Source organism: Marmota marmota, unplaced genomic scaffold (genome assembly GCF_001458135.2).
Source record: "Marmota marmota marmota unplaced genomic scaffold, marMar, whole genome shotgun sequence".
Classification (NCBI taxonomy): domain Eukaryota; kingdom Metazoa; phylum Chordata; class Mammalia; order Rodentia; family Sciuridae; genus Marmota; species Marmota marmota.
Genome location: NW_026000164.1, coordinates 20,374,514 through 20,387,366, shown reverse-complemented (window position 1 = coordinate 20,387,366; position 12,853 = coordinate 20,374,514). Strand labels below are relative to the sequence as shown.

General features: G+C 35.5%; 2 protein-coding genes across 5 annotated transcripts in view; one reads left to right on the top strand and one right to left on the bottom strand.

The window, feature by feature from the left end:
- Positions 1-1,751: 1,751 nt before the first annotated feature.
- Nrf1 (nuclear respiratory factor 1) overlaps positions 1,752-12,853 on the top strand; it is an 88,519-nt gene continuing 77,417 nt past the window's right edge. Inside the window, exons 1-2 of one of the 4 annotated variants that reach the window (XM_048786934.1) lie at positions 1,752-2,037; positions 3,426-3,654. In XM_048786934.1, coding sequence (XP_048642891.1) covers positions 3,432-3,654 — 223 coding nt within the window. In that variant the 5' untranslated portion in view covers positions 1,752-2,037; positions 3,426-3,431. Of the gene's footprint in view, positions 2,038-3,422; positions 3,655-12,853 lie in introns of all 4 variants that reach the window. The other 3 variants (XM_048786933.1, XM_048786935.1, XM_015493834.2) reach the window with 3 other exon arrangements.
- On the bottom strand, positions 5,514-8,379 carry LOC107149067 (cytochrome c, somatic-like). The gene is made up of 2 exons (XM_048786944.1): positions 8,375-8,379; positions 5,514-5,841 (listed from the first exon to the last, which is right to left on the bottom strand). The coding sequence occupies exons 1-2, from the start codon at positions 8,377-8,379 to the stop codon at positions 5,529-5,531; spliced, it is 318 nt and encodes a 105-aa protein (XP_048642901.1). The 3' UTR covers positions 5,514-5,528.

Here is a 12,853-nt window from a genome sequence, read left to right as displayed (position 1 = left end):
GCCCCCCCTATAAAAAAAATCAGCTGACTGGGACTTGGGTTGTAGCTCAGTGGTAGAGTACATATCTAGCATATGTGAGGCTCTAGGTTCAATTCTCAGCACTGAATTTAATAAATAAAAAAAGTCCACCAACAACTAAAAAATATATTTTTTAAAAAATCAGTTGACTGTATTTATGCATGTCTATTTCTAGGCTCTCTGTTTTTGTTCCATTGAACTAATTGTTCTTTTGCCAGTACCATACTGTCCTGATTTCTGTTCTTAAAGTCAGATGGTGTCAATCCTCTTACTTTCTTGTTCTTCAGTATTCTGTTGGCTATTCTGGGTCTCCAGCCTCTCCGATAAACATTTGTATGTGTGTGTGTGTTGGTGGCAGCCCGGGGCGGGGTGGGGCGGGGGTGAATATTGAACCCAGGGGTACTGTACCACTAAGCTATGTCCCCAGCCTTTTTGAGATAGGGTCTCGTTAAGTTGCTTAGAGCCTCACTAAATTGCTGAGAATTTGTGATCCTCCTGCCTCAGCCTCTCAAATCACGGAGATTACAGGTGTGTGCCACCATGCCTAGCCTCTCAGTATAAATTTTAACAGTTTGTTGATATCCACAATAGCTTGCTAAGATTTTGTTTGGGATTATGTTGAATTTAGAGATGAAGTTGAAAGAACTGACATGTTGATTGTCACATCCTGAGCAACAGTTTATTTATGGGTAACCAAACTGGTTGATAAGGGGATTAGGAAAAAAACAGACAGACACAAAAGTAAAGAAAAAGCTAGGGCTTTGCGGTCCAGCCTGCTTCTGGTGGAGGAAGACTGACCACGAGCAAGCTTGCACGTTTACTATATAGGTTTAAACTTCAGAAGGATTTATTGTGAGAAAGCTGCTTCAAGATAAACAAAACCAGGGGCCGTGGTTGAGCACTTGTCTAGCGTGCACGAGGCACTGGGATCCATCCCTGGCACCACGTAAAAATAAAAACAACTAAAATACAGGTATTGAGTCTATCTACAACTTAAAAAAAAATTATAAGATAAACAACACTGAAGCTGAGGGTAAATGCAGCCCAATTAGAACTCTACTTCCAGGCAGCAGACATTTGAACCCAAAGTTTTGAAATAATAAAACTCCTTGACTAGCAAAGAATTTCCCTTTGAACAGGGCATCACTAAACAACTGGGCAGTTTTCTATCAGGACCTTTGCACTGAGAAATTCCCTTGTCTCAAGAGACATGTTGCCTCTGTCTTTGGGCAGTTCAGAGACCCATAATTCATTTGTTACTCCTGATAATTGATAGTATTGAGTCTTCCTATCCATCAATATGGAATATCTATTTATTTAGTTGATTTCTTTCATCAGAGTTTTATAATTTTCCCTGTATAGATTTAGTACCTATTTTGTTAGATTCATACCTTAGGATTTCATTTTTTGTGGGTGTTAATATAAATAATATCATGTTTTAACTTCAAATTCCATTTGTTCATTGCTGCTGTATAGGAAAACATTGACTTTTGAATGTTCATTTTGTATCTTGCAACCTTGCTATAATTATTATTAGTTCCAGATTTTTGTTGATTGTCTTAAATTTTTTACATAGAAAAATATGCCATCCATTAACAGAAACGGTTTTGTTTCTTCCTTCCCAATCACGGTACTGTTTGTTTATGTATTGTCTTATTGCATTAACTAGCATTTCTAGGACAATGTTGGAAAAAGTATTGAGAGGAGACATCCTTATTTTTTTCTGACTTTAGTGGAAAAGCTTCTAGTTTCTCACCATTAAATATAATGTTAGCTGTAGGTTTTTTGTAGATGTCTTTTAACAAGTTGAGGAAGTTCCCCTTTATTCCTAATTTGCATTTTTTTTCCTTTTTAAGGCTGAATAATATGTGGTATGTATGTACCACATTTTGTTTCCCAATCACCCGTTGATGGACACTTGGGTAGCTTCTACCTTTTGGCTATTGTGAATAATGCTGCTATGAATATGAACATGGGTATACAAATCTCTCTTTGAGACCCTGCTTCCAATTCTTCTGGGTAAGTACCAGAAGTGGAATTGCTGAATTGTACGGTAGTTCTATTTTAAATTTTTTCAGGGACCAATATACAAAATATTATATGCAAGAATTCACAATGCTGATGTTTATAACATCAAAATTTTGGAAGCAGCCTTGCTTCATCAGTAGGTGATTGGTTACATAAATTACAGCACATCATACAATGACGTATTCTGTAGCTTTTTAAAAACAATAAGGTAGATCTATATAGTGATTTTTCAAAATTTATTTTTATTTATTTATTCGTTTATGTATTTATTTATTTATTTGCGTGTCTCACATGTATTAGGAAAGTGTTCTACCACGAGCCACAACCCCAGTCCCTCTATATAGTTTTAATGTGTTAAAATGTCCAGATATATTTTAATATGAGAAAGGTAAACAATATATATAATATGCACATTTTAATTTTAAATCTATATACATATATCTTGTGCTCATTTTTTTTTCAAGAATAATGAACTAGAAAGGGAAAGGAGATTGTAAGTACAGCAGGAGAGCAAACTTCACTGCATTATAATTTACTGCTTCAGTTTAGGGTTTACAAGAAATGTAGCTTTGTAAGCAGAGAAGTCAATTTGAATAATTGTATGAGGGGGTTAACTCCCATTTTCTTTGAAATACAAAGAAAATGTTAAGTATTTCACTTATTTACAGTTTTTTTGTCCATAATGTCAAATGCTAGTCACTGGGATATTTTGTTTTGTTTTGCGTTTTGCATTACTAGGGACAGGTCCCTAGGACCTTGCATGTGTTAGGCAAATGCTCTGTCACTGAGTTACATCCCCGGCCCTTTTTATTTTTATTTTGAGACAAGATTTCACTAAGTTGTTCATGGTGGCCTCAAACTTGTGATCCTCCTGCCTCAGCCTCCTGAACAGCTGGGATGACAGGCAGGTACTATCATGCCTGGCAATTTTTGTTGTGTTCTAAAGTCTTTTTGTTATTTGTGTCAAGAATATTTGTTAGTTGTGACATGAGATATAAAATTATCATAGTGAATTTCCATCAAAATGGTTTCACATAAGGAAAACGTCCCTCCATTAAAAAAAAAATATTTATTTAGTTGTAGATAAACACACAGTATCTATTTATTTTTATGTGGTGCCGAGGATCGAACCCAGTGCCTCACATATTCAAGGCAAGCACTTTACCACAGCCCCAGACCCCCTCCATTTTTATGTTATATTTGAATAGTGCTTTCTGTTTCCTGTGGCTTGGTGTGATGAGGTAAGTAGTAAAATCAGGCTTGTCAAAGTCCTTTTGTTCTTGGAGAAAGTGTCAATCTTTTTCTTAGTTTAGGAATCGTGCTACACACTGAATTCTGTTTTTTTGTTTTGTTTTGTTTTTCTTTTATTCTGGCAGTAGATCTTCATGGAGGAACACGGAGTGACTCAAACTGAACACATGGCTACCATAGAAGCCCATGCAGTGGCCCAACAAGTACAACAGGTCCACGTGGCTACTTACACTGAACACAGTATGCTAAGTGCTGATGAAGACTCCCCTTCTTCTCCCGAGGACACCTCTTATGATGATTCAGATATTCTCAACTCAACAGCGGCTGATGAGGTTACAGCCCATCTGGCTGCTGCAGGTAATATTTGGACTGGGTTTTTTTTTTTTTTTTTTTTTTCCTTTGCTTGTGGTACCATTCTTATCTGAAAGATTTAGGATCAAGGCAGGCACTCTCACATTTATCTTCATCACAATTTTTTTTTTTAGCGGTGCTGGGGATCAAACCCAGGGCTTCACGTATGCTAGGTAAGTAGTCTACCACAATTTTTTAAGCCTTGCATATAATTACTGGGACTTGATCTACAGTCATTTACTATTAATGTATGACTTTGGTTTTATTGTCTTATCCCATTCTGAAGGTCTTTGGTACCAGGGATTGAACCCAGGGGCGCCTAACAACCACTGAGCCACATCTCCAGCCCTTTCATTATATTTTATTTAATCAGAGTCCCACTGAGTTGCTTAAGCCCTGGATAAGTTGCTGAGGCTGGCTTTGACTCACAATCCTGCTTCTGTCTCCCAAGCCACTGGGATTACAGCTGTGTGCCACTAGGCCTGGCTCTCTTTTGGCTTTTAACAGAAGTATTTATTCCATTTATATTAAATGTAAGAACTGATATATTTAGATTTAAATTTGTCATCTTGGGGCAAGGGATGTAGCTCAATGGTAGAGTGTATGCTTAACATGCTCGAGGTCCTAGGTTCAATCCCCAATACCAAATAAATAAGTAAATTTATTATTTTTTATTTAACATTAAATCTTTAATAATTTGTCTATGTAAACCTTTAAAAATTAAATAATTTCTTCACCTATTTATTTGACATATTTACTACATGTTTTATCTTTGCTCACCTGTTATATTTACCTTTCTGTTTGGCTTTCTGTTTTTTGAGTGATTGAAAAGTTTTCTTTCTTTATTTTTCTTGTTAATTTGGAAGATATATATGCCTTTACTATTGATGATTCCCCTTGAAATTAAATCATACATCATTCATTTATCAGAGTCTTATATACTTGGTACTTTTGTCCTTCATGGGGATATAATTTCATTCCTGTGTTCCTGTCTTATGCTATTATTATCTGGTGTATTCATTCATTGAATATTTTAAACCCCACAAGATATTGTTTTATACATAGTTGATATTCACTTTTTCTATGTCTCCAGCTGCCTTATGAGATCATTTTTCTTCTGCCCCAAGGACATCATTTAATACTTCATTTAGTATGGATCTACTAGTAGCAAATTCTGCTTTTGCTTATCTGGGAATGCTTTTATTTATCCTTCAACTTTGAAGGATATTTTCTCTAGGTATGAAATTCTAGATTGGTGGTTATATTCTTTTCTAATATTAAAGATAGTGTTCTACTGTCTTTTTTTTTGAGAAGTGTTAAATATTCTTTATTTAATATCATACATAAACCACACTAAAATGCCTTTCCATAAGGAAACAACAGCATTTTAGATACAGGGAATTCTAATTAAATGGGCATGGTTAACAAAAATATAAAGTAGACACTGCTTCCTTATCTTCAACCACTGCCTTTAATAGGCTAATGAACACCAATTGAAACAAATGTGAATCATGCTTGGTTCTGAGAGAGTGAAGTGATTTCACCCATATTTTAAACATATTCACATAATCAGTTCTATAAAACTAAATATAAAGCCAGTTTTCAGATGTCATTCACCATTTTTGTGAAATACTGAACATTACTAATTAAGTCCAACCACAACTTTAAAAAGGGGAAACAGTGATAGAATTTACTGAAGTGGGAATATAACCAAAATATTAATTTAACTACAAGTCAGTTTTACTTAAATCAGGATTGTCCAACAAAAATAATTTTGTCAGTCATTCATGATCTGATTTCTGGTGTATCACATCAATTAAATTATGGTGCACATAAAAAAGCCAAGAGACATTTCTGTTTTGTACTAAATAAGGCAGTAGCTATTCCTCATTAGTGGCTTTTTTGAGGTAAGCTATTAGGTCTGCCCTTTCTCCCTTCTTCTTAATGCCAGTGAAGATCATTTTTGTTCCAGGGATGTACTTTTTGGGATTCTCCAAATACTCCATCAGTGTATCCTCTCCCCAGGTGATGCCTTTGTTCTTGTTGGCATCTGTATAAGAGAATCCAGCAGCCTGACCTGTCTTCCGCCCAAACAGTCCATGGAGATTTGGCCCAGTCTTGTGCTTGCCTCCCTTTTCCACCGTGTGGCACTGGGCACACTTCTGAACAAAAATCTCCTTGCCTTTCTTGTCGCTAGTGCAAAGAAGTTTCCCGATCAGAAGCTGAATGTCCCACTCTCTCGCGTTCTATTGTCTTTTGGGTCCCATTGTTGCTATTGAGAATCCAACTGTTTCTAATATCTACTAATTCTTTGAAGGTTATCTCCCATATTGGTGCCTCCCTACTAACTGTTTTTAAGATTTTTCTGTCTTTAGTTTTGTGATGTATCTGGCTCTGATTTCTTCTCTTTAGGATTCTTTAGATATCTTGAATCTCAATTCTGAGAAATCTGAGCCATTACATTTTGTTTATGATTCATTCCATCTCTTTGTCTTTATGACTCCAATTATATTCGTTAGTCTTCCTCACTGAATCCTTCATGTCTCTTGCCTTTTGTTCTGTCTGTACCATTCTTTTGTCTTTTGATGCATCATTCTGTGTAGTTTGTTCTGTCTTTTAATTTATTAATTTTTTTCTTAGCTGTATCTAAAATGCTTTTAAATCTGTTCACTGAATAACTAATTTTGATAATTGTTAGTGGTTTGGGCTGGTTTTTTTTTTTTTCCCCCCCCTCTCTCCCTAGTTTTAGATGTTTATTTATTCACAGTGCTAGGGATCAAACCCAGGGCTTTGTGCCTAGGCAAGTACTATGCCACTGAGTTACATCCCGAGCCCTAGAATTTCTAGTGTGTGTTTTTCCCTTACAAATCTGCACTGTTGCAGTTTCTAGTTGTGGTGGTGGTAGTGGAGGGGAGTATTCTTAAATCCCCTTGAATAAAGTAAACACGATTTTACAATTTATCTGGTAATTCAACTTTCTGCAGTACTTATGGATCTCTGTTGTATGCTATTTAATGCCATTTCTTGTTTATGTTGGCTTGTCTCTTCATATACTAGTTATGTTTGAATGCATGCTGGATGATGTTTTTGGAAACTTATTTTTAGAAATAAATTTTGGGTCTAGGATAATGTTAATTTCCTTTTGAGATTTTTTTTGGGGGGGGGGAGTGGGGGGTTGGAGTATTAGGGATTGAACCCAGGGACACTTTACCACTAAGCCACATTCCCAGCCCTTTGAATTTTTTATTTTGAGACAGGGCCTCATTAAGTTGCTTAGGGCATTGCTAAGTTGCTGAGGATAATCTTGAATTCTCAATCCTCCTGTCTCAGCCTCCCAAGTCTCTGGGATTAGAGTCTCTGCACCCAGCTTACAATGATTTTTGTTTGCTTCTGCCAAATATCTGAGGGCAGTGGGAATCCTGGATCATCTTAATCCAGTTTAAGATTTTGAGACTTTCTAGAGTACTAAGTGACTTAAAGCTGGGCTGTATTTTATATTATTCTATTTATATTGTAATAGCACCATAAAAACTATGCCTAGATGGGTCTAGTGTTATATAAAGAATAAATACCTTAGAAGATATTTAGGAAAAGCTGGACAGGAAATCAGTGATCAGGAGTGGCAAAAATACTATCTTTATAAATGAATGCTGTATTTAAGGGGAAGGAGACGGATACAATGAAGAATGAGTAATCTTATATTTTCAGTTATTATCTAATGTGTTAATTCTGGAATAGTGATTTAAAAATAAGGCTTAGAGCTGGGGATATAGCTCAGTGGTAAAGCACTTGCCCAGTATGCATGAGACCCTGGATTTGAACCCTGGCACTCCCACCCCCACCCCCAAAAGGCTTAGTGGTGTAACAGATGAGATGTTTAACATATGTTTTGTGAAATTCATACACTTCCCAGAAGAGGGCATCCTAACACAGTGAATTTAAGTCAATGTTTTTCCTATAAAGGAAGATACTGCGTTGTCATAGTGTTAAGATCAGAAAAGGTGGCTGGCATGTAGCTCAGTGGGCATGCTTATCTAGCATGCATATTCCCTAAGTTCAATTCCTAGCACTGCATTAAAAAAAAAAAAAAAAACTTAGGATAAGTATTGTAGTTTAACCCTTTCACGTGACATGTGTGGAAACTGAGGGAAAAGATTTAGTGTTAACAATAATTATTGAGGAACTATTACTAGAAGACAGGCAAGAACTTGCTCCCAAGAAAGCTCTCAGTCTAGTGGTGGAGGAGGGATACAAATAGTAAAGTGATATAATTTCAGTGAACATTGAATGCTCTGAAGAAAATAACAAGGTAAAGTAATGGTGAGAGAAGGTGGGCTAGTGAGTGGTTGGAGAACGTTCTCTGGAGATGGTTGTCATTGACAGGCAGTTAAGTAGCAACAAAGGAAAGGGCATTTCAGACTGAGGAAATAACCAGAGCAAGAACTCACTAATGGGAAATAGGAAGGAGGAAGCAGTGGTTGGAGCTTTGTAAGCCAGAAGAGAAAATGGTGCAAGAGGGCAGGTGTGAGTCAAACCACACAGGGTTTAGGAGCTGTGTAAGGTAAAGAATTTGCAGAGACTGCAGAGGCCATGGTTAATTGCCTGGGCTTGCATTTGAACCCTAACTCCACTTAATGCTAGCTAGAAGATCTTTCTAAGGAGTGAGTCTATAGCATGCATCATGTTTGAAGGAAACCCAGAAAAGGTAAATGACCATCCATCTTACCACATTGTACCTCAAAAATGCTTCTAATTCTCAGCAGCCCATTTTAATGCTGATAGCCCCTAATTAGTGTTGATTTTCAAGGCAGAAAGTTTAGAAGTAGTACAACAAAATGAAGTCAGTAGGTAATAAAAACAATAATATCTCAAGATAGTCAAATGTTTTGGTGTCAATCACCAATGTGAATTTTAGAGGACTTCTTTTTTTTAAGAAAAATTGAATTTATTTTATTTTCTTCAAAGTGATAAGGGATAGGGTAACAGATTATGTCACATGGTCTTAGACATAATTAGTACCTTCAATGTGATGTTTGGAAAAGTTGCCTCATACTAAAGTATAAAATACTTGAATATTTGAATATAGAAACATTCAAGATTGATATGACAAACACATGCACTCACTACCCAGCTTTGTCAATTATGGCTGCTATTTTGGCATGTTTACTTCAGTTTTTTTTTTTTTTTTTTTTTAATAAGAATTACAGATGTGGTTGAAACTTCCAGTGTTCCTCTTTCTAATCTTGTTCTTCTCCCTAAGGAACCATTATTCTGGATTTGGTCTTTCTCATTGTCTTGCATTTCTTTATATTTTTGTTCTGTGTACATTTATCATTAAATAATACCTGGCATTGTTTTACATATTTTAAATTACATATTAATGATATTACTCTTTTTTTTTTTTTGTACTGTGGATTGAACTCAGCGGGTACTTGACCACTGAGCCATATCCCCATCTCTTTTTTGTATTTTATTTAGAGACAGGATCTCACTGAGTTGCTTAGTGCCTCACGCCATTGCTGAGACTGGCTTTGAACTTGCAATTCTCCTGTTTTAGCCTCCTGAGCCGCTGGGATTATAGACATGCGCCACTACGCCTGGCTATATTATATTATATTATATTATATTTCTATAATACTATGTTTGATTTAGCATTATTCTCTGAGATTTATTCATGGCAATAATATGGCTGTGTATTCATTTCAACTTTTATTTGGGATTGCATTCATTACCTGAACATTTCATTCATAGATGCTTAGGTGGTTTATAATTTTTTGCCATCATAGTTGCTGCAAATGAAAATCATTTTACATATATTCTTATACATATGTGTGATAGTTTCTCTAAATATGGCTTTCAAACTCTTTATAATGTCTCACATTAATATATTTTAAATTGTGATCCAGAATAAACAAACAGTCAAACCACACAAGGTTTAGGAGCTGTGCAAGGTAAAGAATAAAGGTGGGGGTATAGCTCAGTGCACATATAACAGAAATAACAATTTTTCATGAAATAATACTTATCCCTATTACAAGTGATATTACTCTGTAATATTTTCTAGTCTGTTCTGTTTTATTCTATTTTAGTGGGGGAAAAAACTGCTCACAAGCCACCAAATGGTCATAATCTACAATTTTAAAAATACTACTTGAGGGTATACGCAGGAGGGGAGCTAGAGGGCCAAAGATAGGCACATTTTTAACTTTACTAAATATTGTCTTTCCAAATCAGTGTATTAACTTAAATTTTCATAAACCGTGGTAGAGCAAAATGGGAACTTTAGCAATTTAAGAGCTGACAGGCTGTGGTTTTGCATGCTGACACTCTGCAGCTCTGCTTACTGACATTTAACCCATAGGGGCTTATAGCCGCTAACCAGGTACCTTACAGATAACAGCAGTAGTGGAAGCAGGAAACAATAACAGGGACAGAACAATTCCCTTTTAGGCTTAGTACAATAAAAGTCCCTAAACTATATGAGCTACAAGTCCCTGGGCTGTTGACAAGCTTCATCCATATAAGAAATGAAGAATGCACCCTCCAAGAAAATGACACCAACTTTCTTGCCTGTGTGTACCCAAAACTTGCTTATGCATAAAAGTTAAAACCCTACTTTGATCAGGGTTCAGACTTTGGACTGTGCTGCTGCTTCCAGATCTCGGGGTCCTGACCCTTAATTCCCACTACACTAGAGTACCTGTTGATTCTCATCCTCACATTTGGTATTATTAGTCTTTTTCATTGTTCCCAATCTAGAAGGTATAAAATAATATCTTGATGTTGGTATTTTTTTAGTTTAATTTAATATAATTTTTTTGCAGTTTTGGGGATTGAATCCAGGGCCTCAAGCTCACTTTGGCACCTTTTCTACCACAGAGCTGTGTCCTCAGTCTTCAGTGTTGGTTTAATTTGCATTTCTCCAAGATAGAGTCTGTTTTTCCACACAGACAATTAGCACCATATTTTTGATAGTCTATTCTTTTCTTACCCATCTGCTCATATGGTAGAATGTTTATGAACTTTTCAATTCATTTTTATTGGCTTGTCATTCCCTGAGCCAGTTCTACACTTAATAACTATAGCTTTATAGTGACTATTTAATTATAGTTATTATTTAATATGTGATAGAATGAGTGTCCTCTCTTCTTAATATCTTTTAAATTGCCTATTCTTGGCCATTGCACTTCCATTTAAATAATAGATTCAATTATCAAGTTCCCCAGAAGCCCTTACTGGGATTTTCATTTGAATTGTGTTGAATTTATAGATTGATCAAATTAAGCAATTTTATTCATAATAGCATAAAACTGGAAATAGCCCAAGTGCCATGGATTAATTAAACTAGTTTATTCTTACACTGGAATACTACTCAACAAGCAAAAAGGAACAAATGACTGAATAGATGAATTCTAAAAACATTTTTCTAAGTAAAAGAACTTTACTAAAGAGGATATATGTTGTATAATTCTGTTTATTGAAGTTCTAGAATAAGTAACACCAAAGTAGCGTGAAAAAAATCAGAAAATAGTAGTACCTTTGGGAGGATTAGAAAGGGGCATGAAATAACCTTTTTTATTTATATATACACACACTATATACTTGAGTTTGTGTGTTTCATTATATGTAGATTTTACCTCATGAAAAAAATGCAAACAAATATTGAACTGTAGCTAATGATATGCCTGCTGAAGTATTTAGGTCTATCATTGACATTTGCATTTTATTTTGAAATGCCTTAAAAGAATTTGGATTGGTGAGTGGATAAATGTATGTAGTGAAATGTTAAAATTCTTTTAACTTTGCTTAATGTGTGGAAGTATTCATGATAAAATGTTGGATTCCTATAACTCAATAGAAAAATGAAGAAGCTGATTTAAAAATGGGCAAAGGACTTGAATAAATGTTTCTCTAAAGAGTTAAATAGATGGCCAACAGCTATATGAAACGATGCTTAACATCGTAGAACATCAAGAGATGCAAATCAAAACCACAATAAAGTAGCACCACACACTTGTTAGGATGGCTGTTATCAAAAATATGAAAGATAACTAATTTTGACAAGGTTACAGAGTAATTGGAACCCTTTTTTGGAGTTTCCTCAAAAAATTCAAAATAGAAACTGTTGGATATTTACCCAAAAGATTTTAAATCAGGATCCCAAAGAGGTATCCCACGTTCATTGATGCCTTGTACACAATAACCATGATGTGAGAACAATCTACATGTCCAGTGATGGATGAATGACTAAAGAAGATACAGCATATATGTACACAAAATGGAATATTCAGCCATACAAAATGAAGGAAATCCTGCTGTGTGACCATGTGGATGCATCTTGAGGACATTTTGCTAATTGAAATAAGCCAGTCACAAAAGGACAAATACTGCATGATTCTACTTATGAAGTATCTGAATAATCAGACTCGTAAAAGCGGAGAGTAGGATGGTGGGACTAAGGGGAAGGAGATCTGGGGAGTTTATGTTCAGCAGAGTTTCAGGGCTGAAGGATGTAGCCTAGTGGTAGTTTTTGCTTAGGGTGTGCAAGGCCTTAGGTTTGATCGTTAGCACCACACATGTGCATGCATGCATACACACAAAGATAGCTTCACTTGTGCAAGAGGAATAAGTTCTTGATATCTGCTTGTACAAAATTATGCTTATAGTTAATTAATATTGTACATACTTAAAAGTTTTGTTAAGGTAGATTTCAGTAATTTAAGTATGCTTACTATAATTTTGTAAAATAAAACATTGGGAAAGAATGCATCAATAAGATTTCTTTCTGTACCAACTGAAAGAAAGCAGTCAAATATTTTCAACTTGCTTTTGGGAATCAAGTTTGGCTGATTAGGCTACTAAACAACATGCACAGAAGCTCATCTGGGTTTTCCTGAAAGCTTATTTTAATTCAGTCACTTAGAATATACATGCTGGTATCATTGTGAGCAATTCAATTTAGATTTATTTAACCCTTCTAGAGGGTTCACTAATTAGGATAAAGGTAGAACACCTTTTTAAAAAGAAAAAGAAATGTATTTGATATATTGAGAGTGCAGGTATCAGAGACTCTCATTGTTCATTAGGGTTACCTTTCATCCACCCTGCAAAAAACACACACACACAAAATACATGAGTTTTAGGGCAAGCCAGACCAGATTTTATTCTGATTTCCTCCTTAGAGCAGGGAAGTTTTCATCTCTTT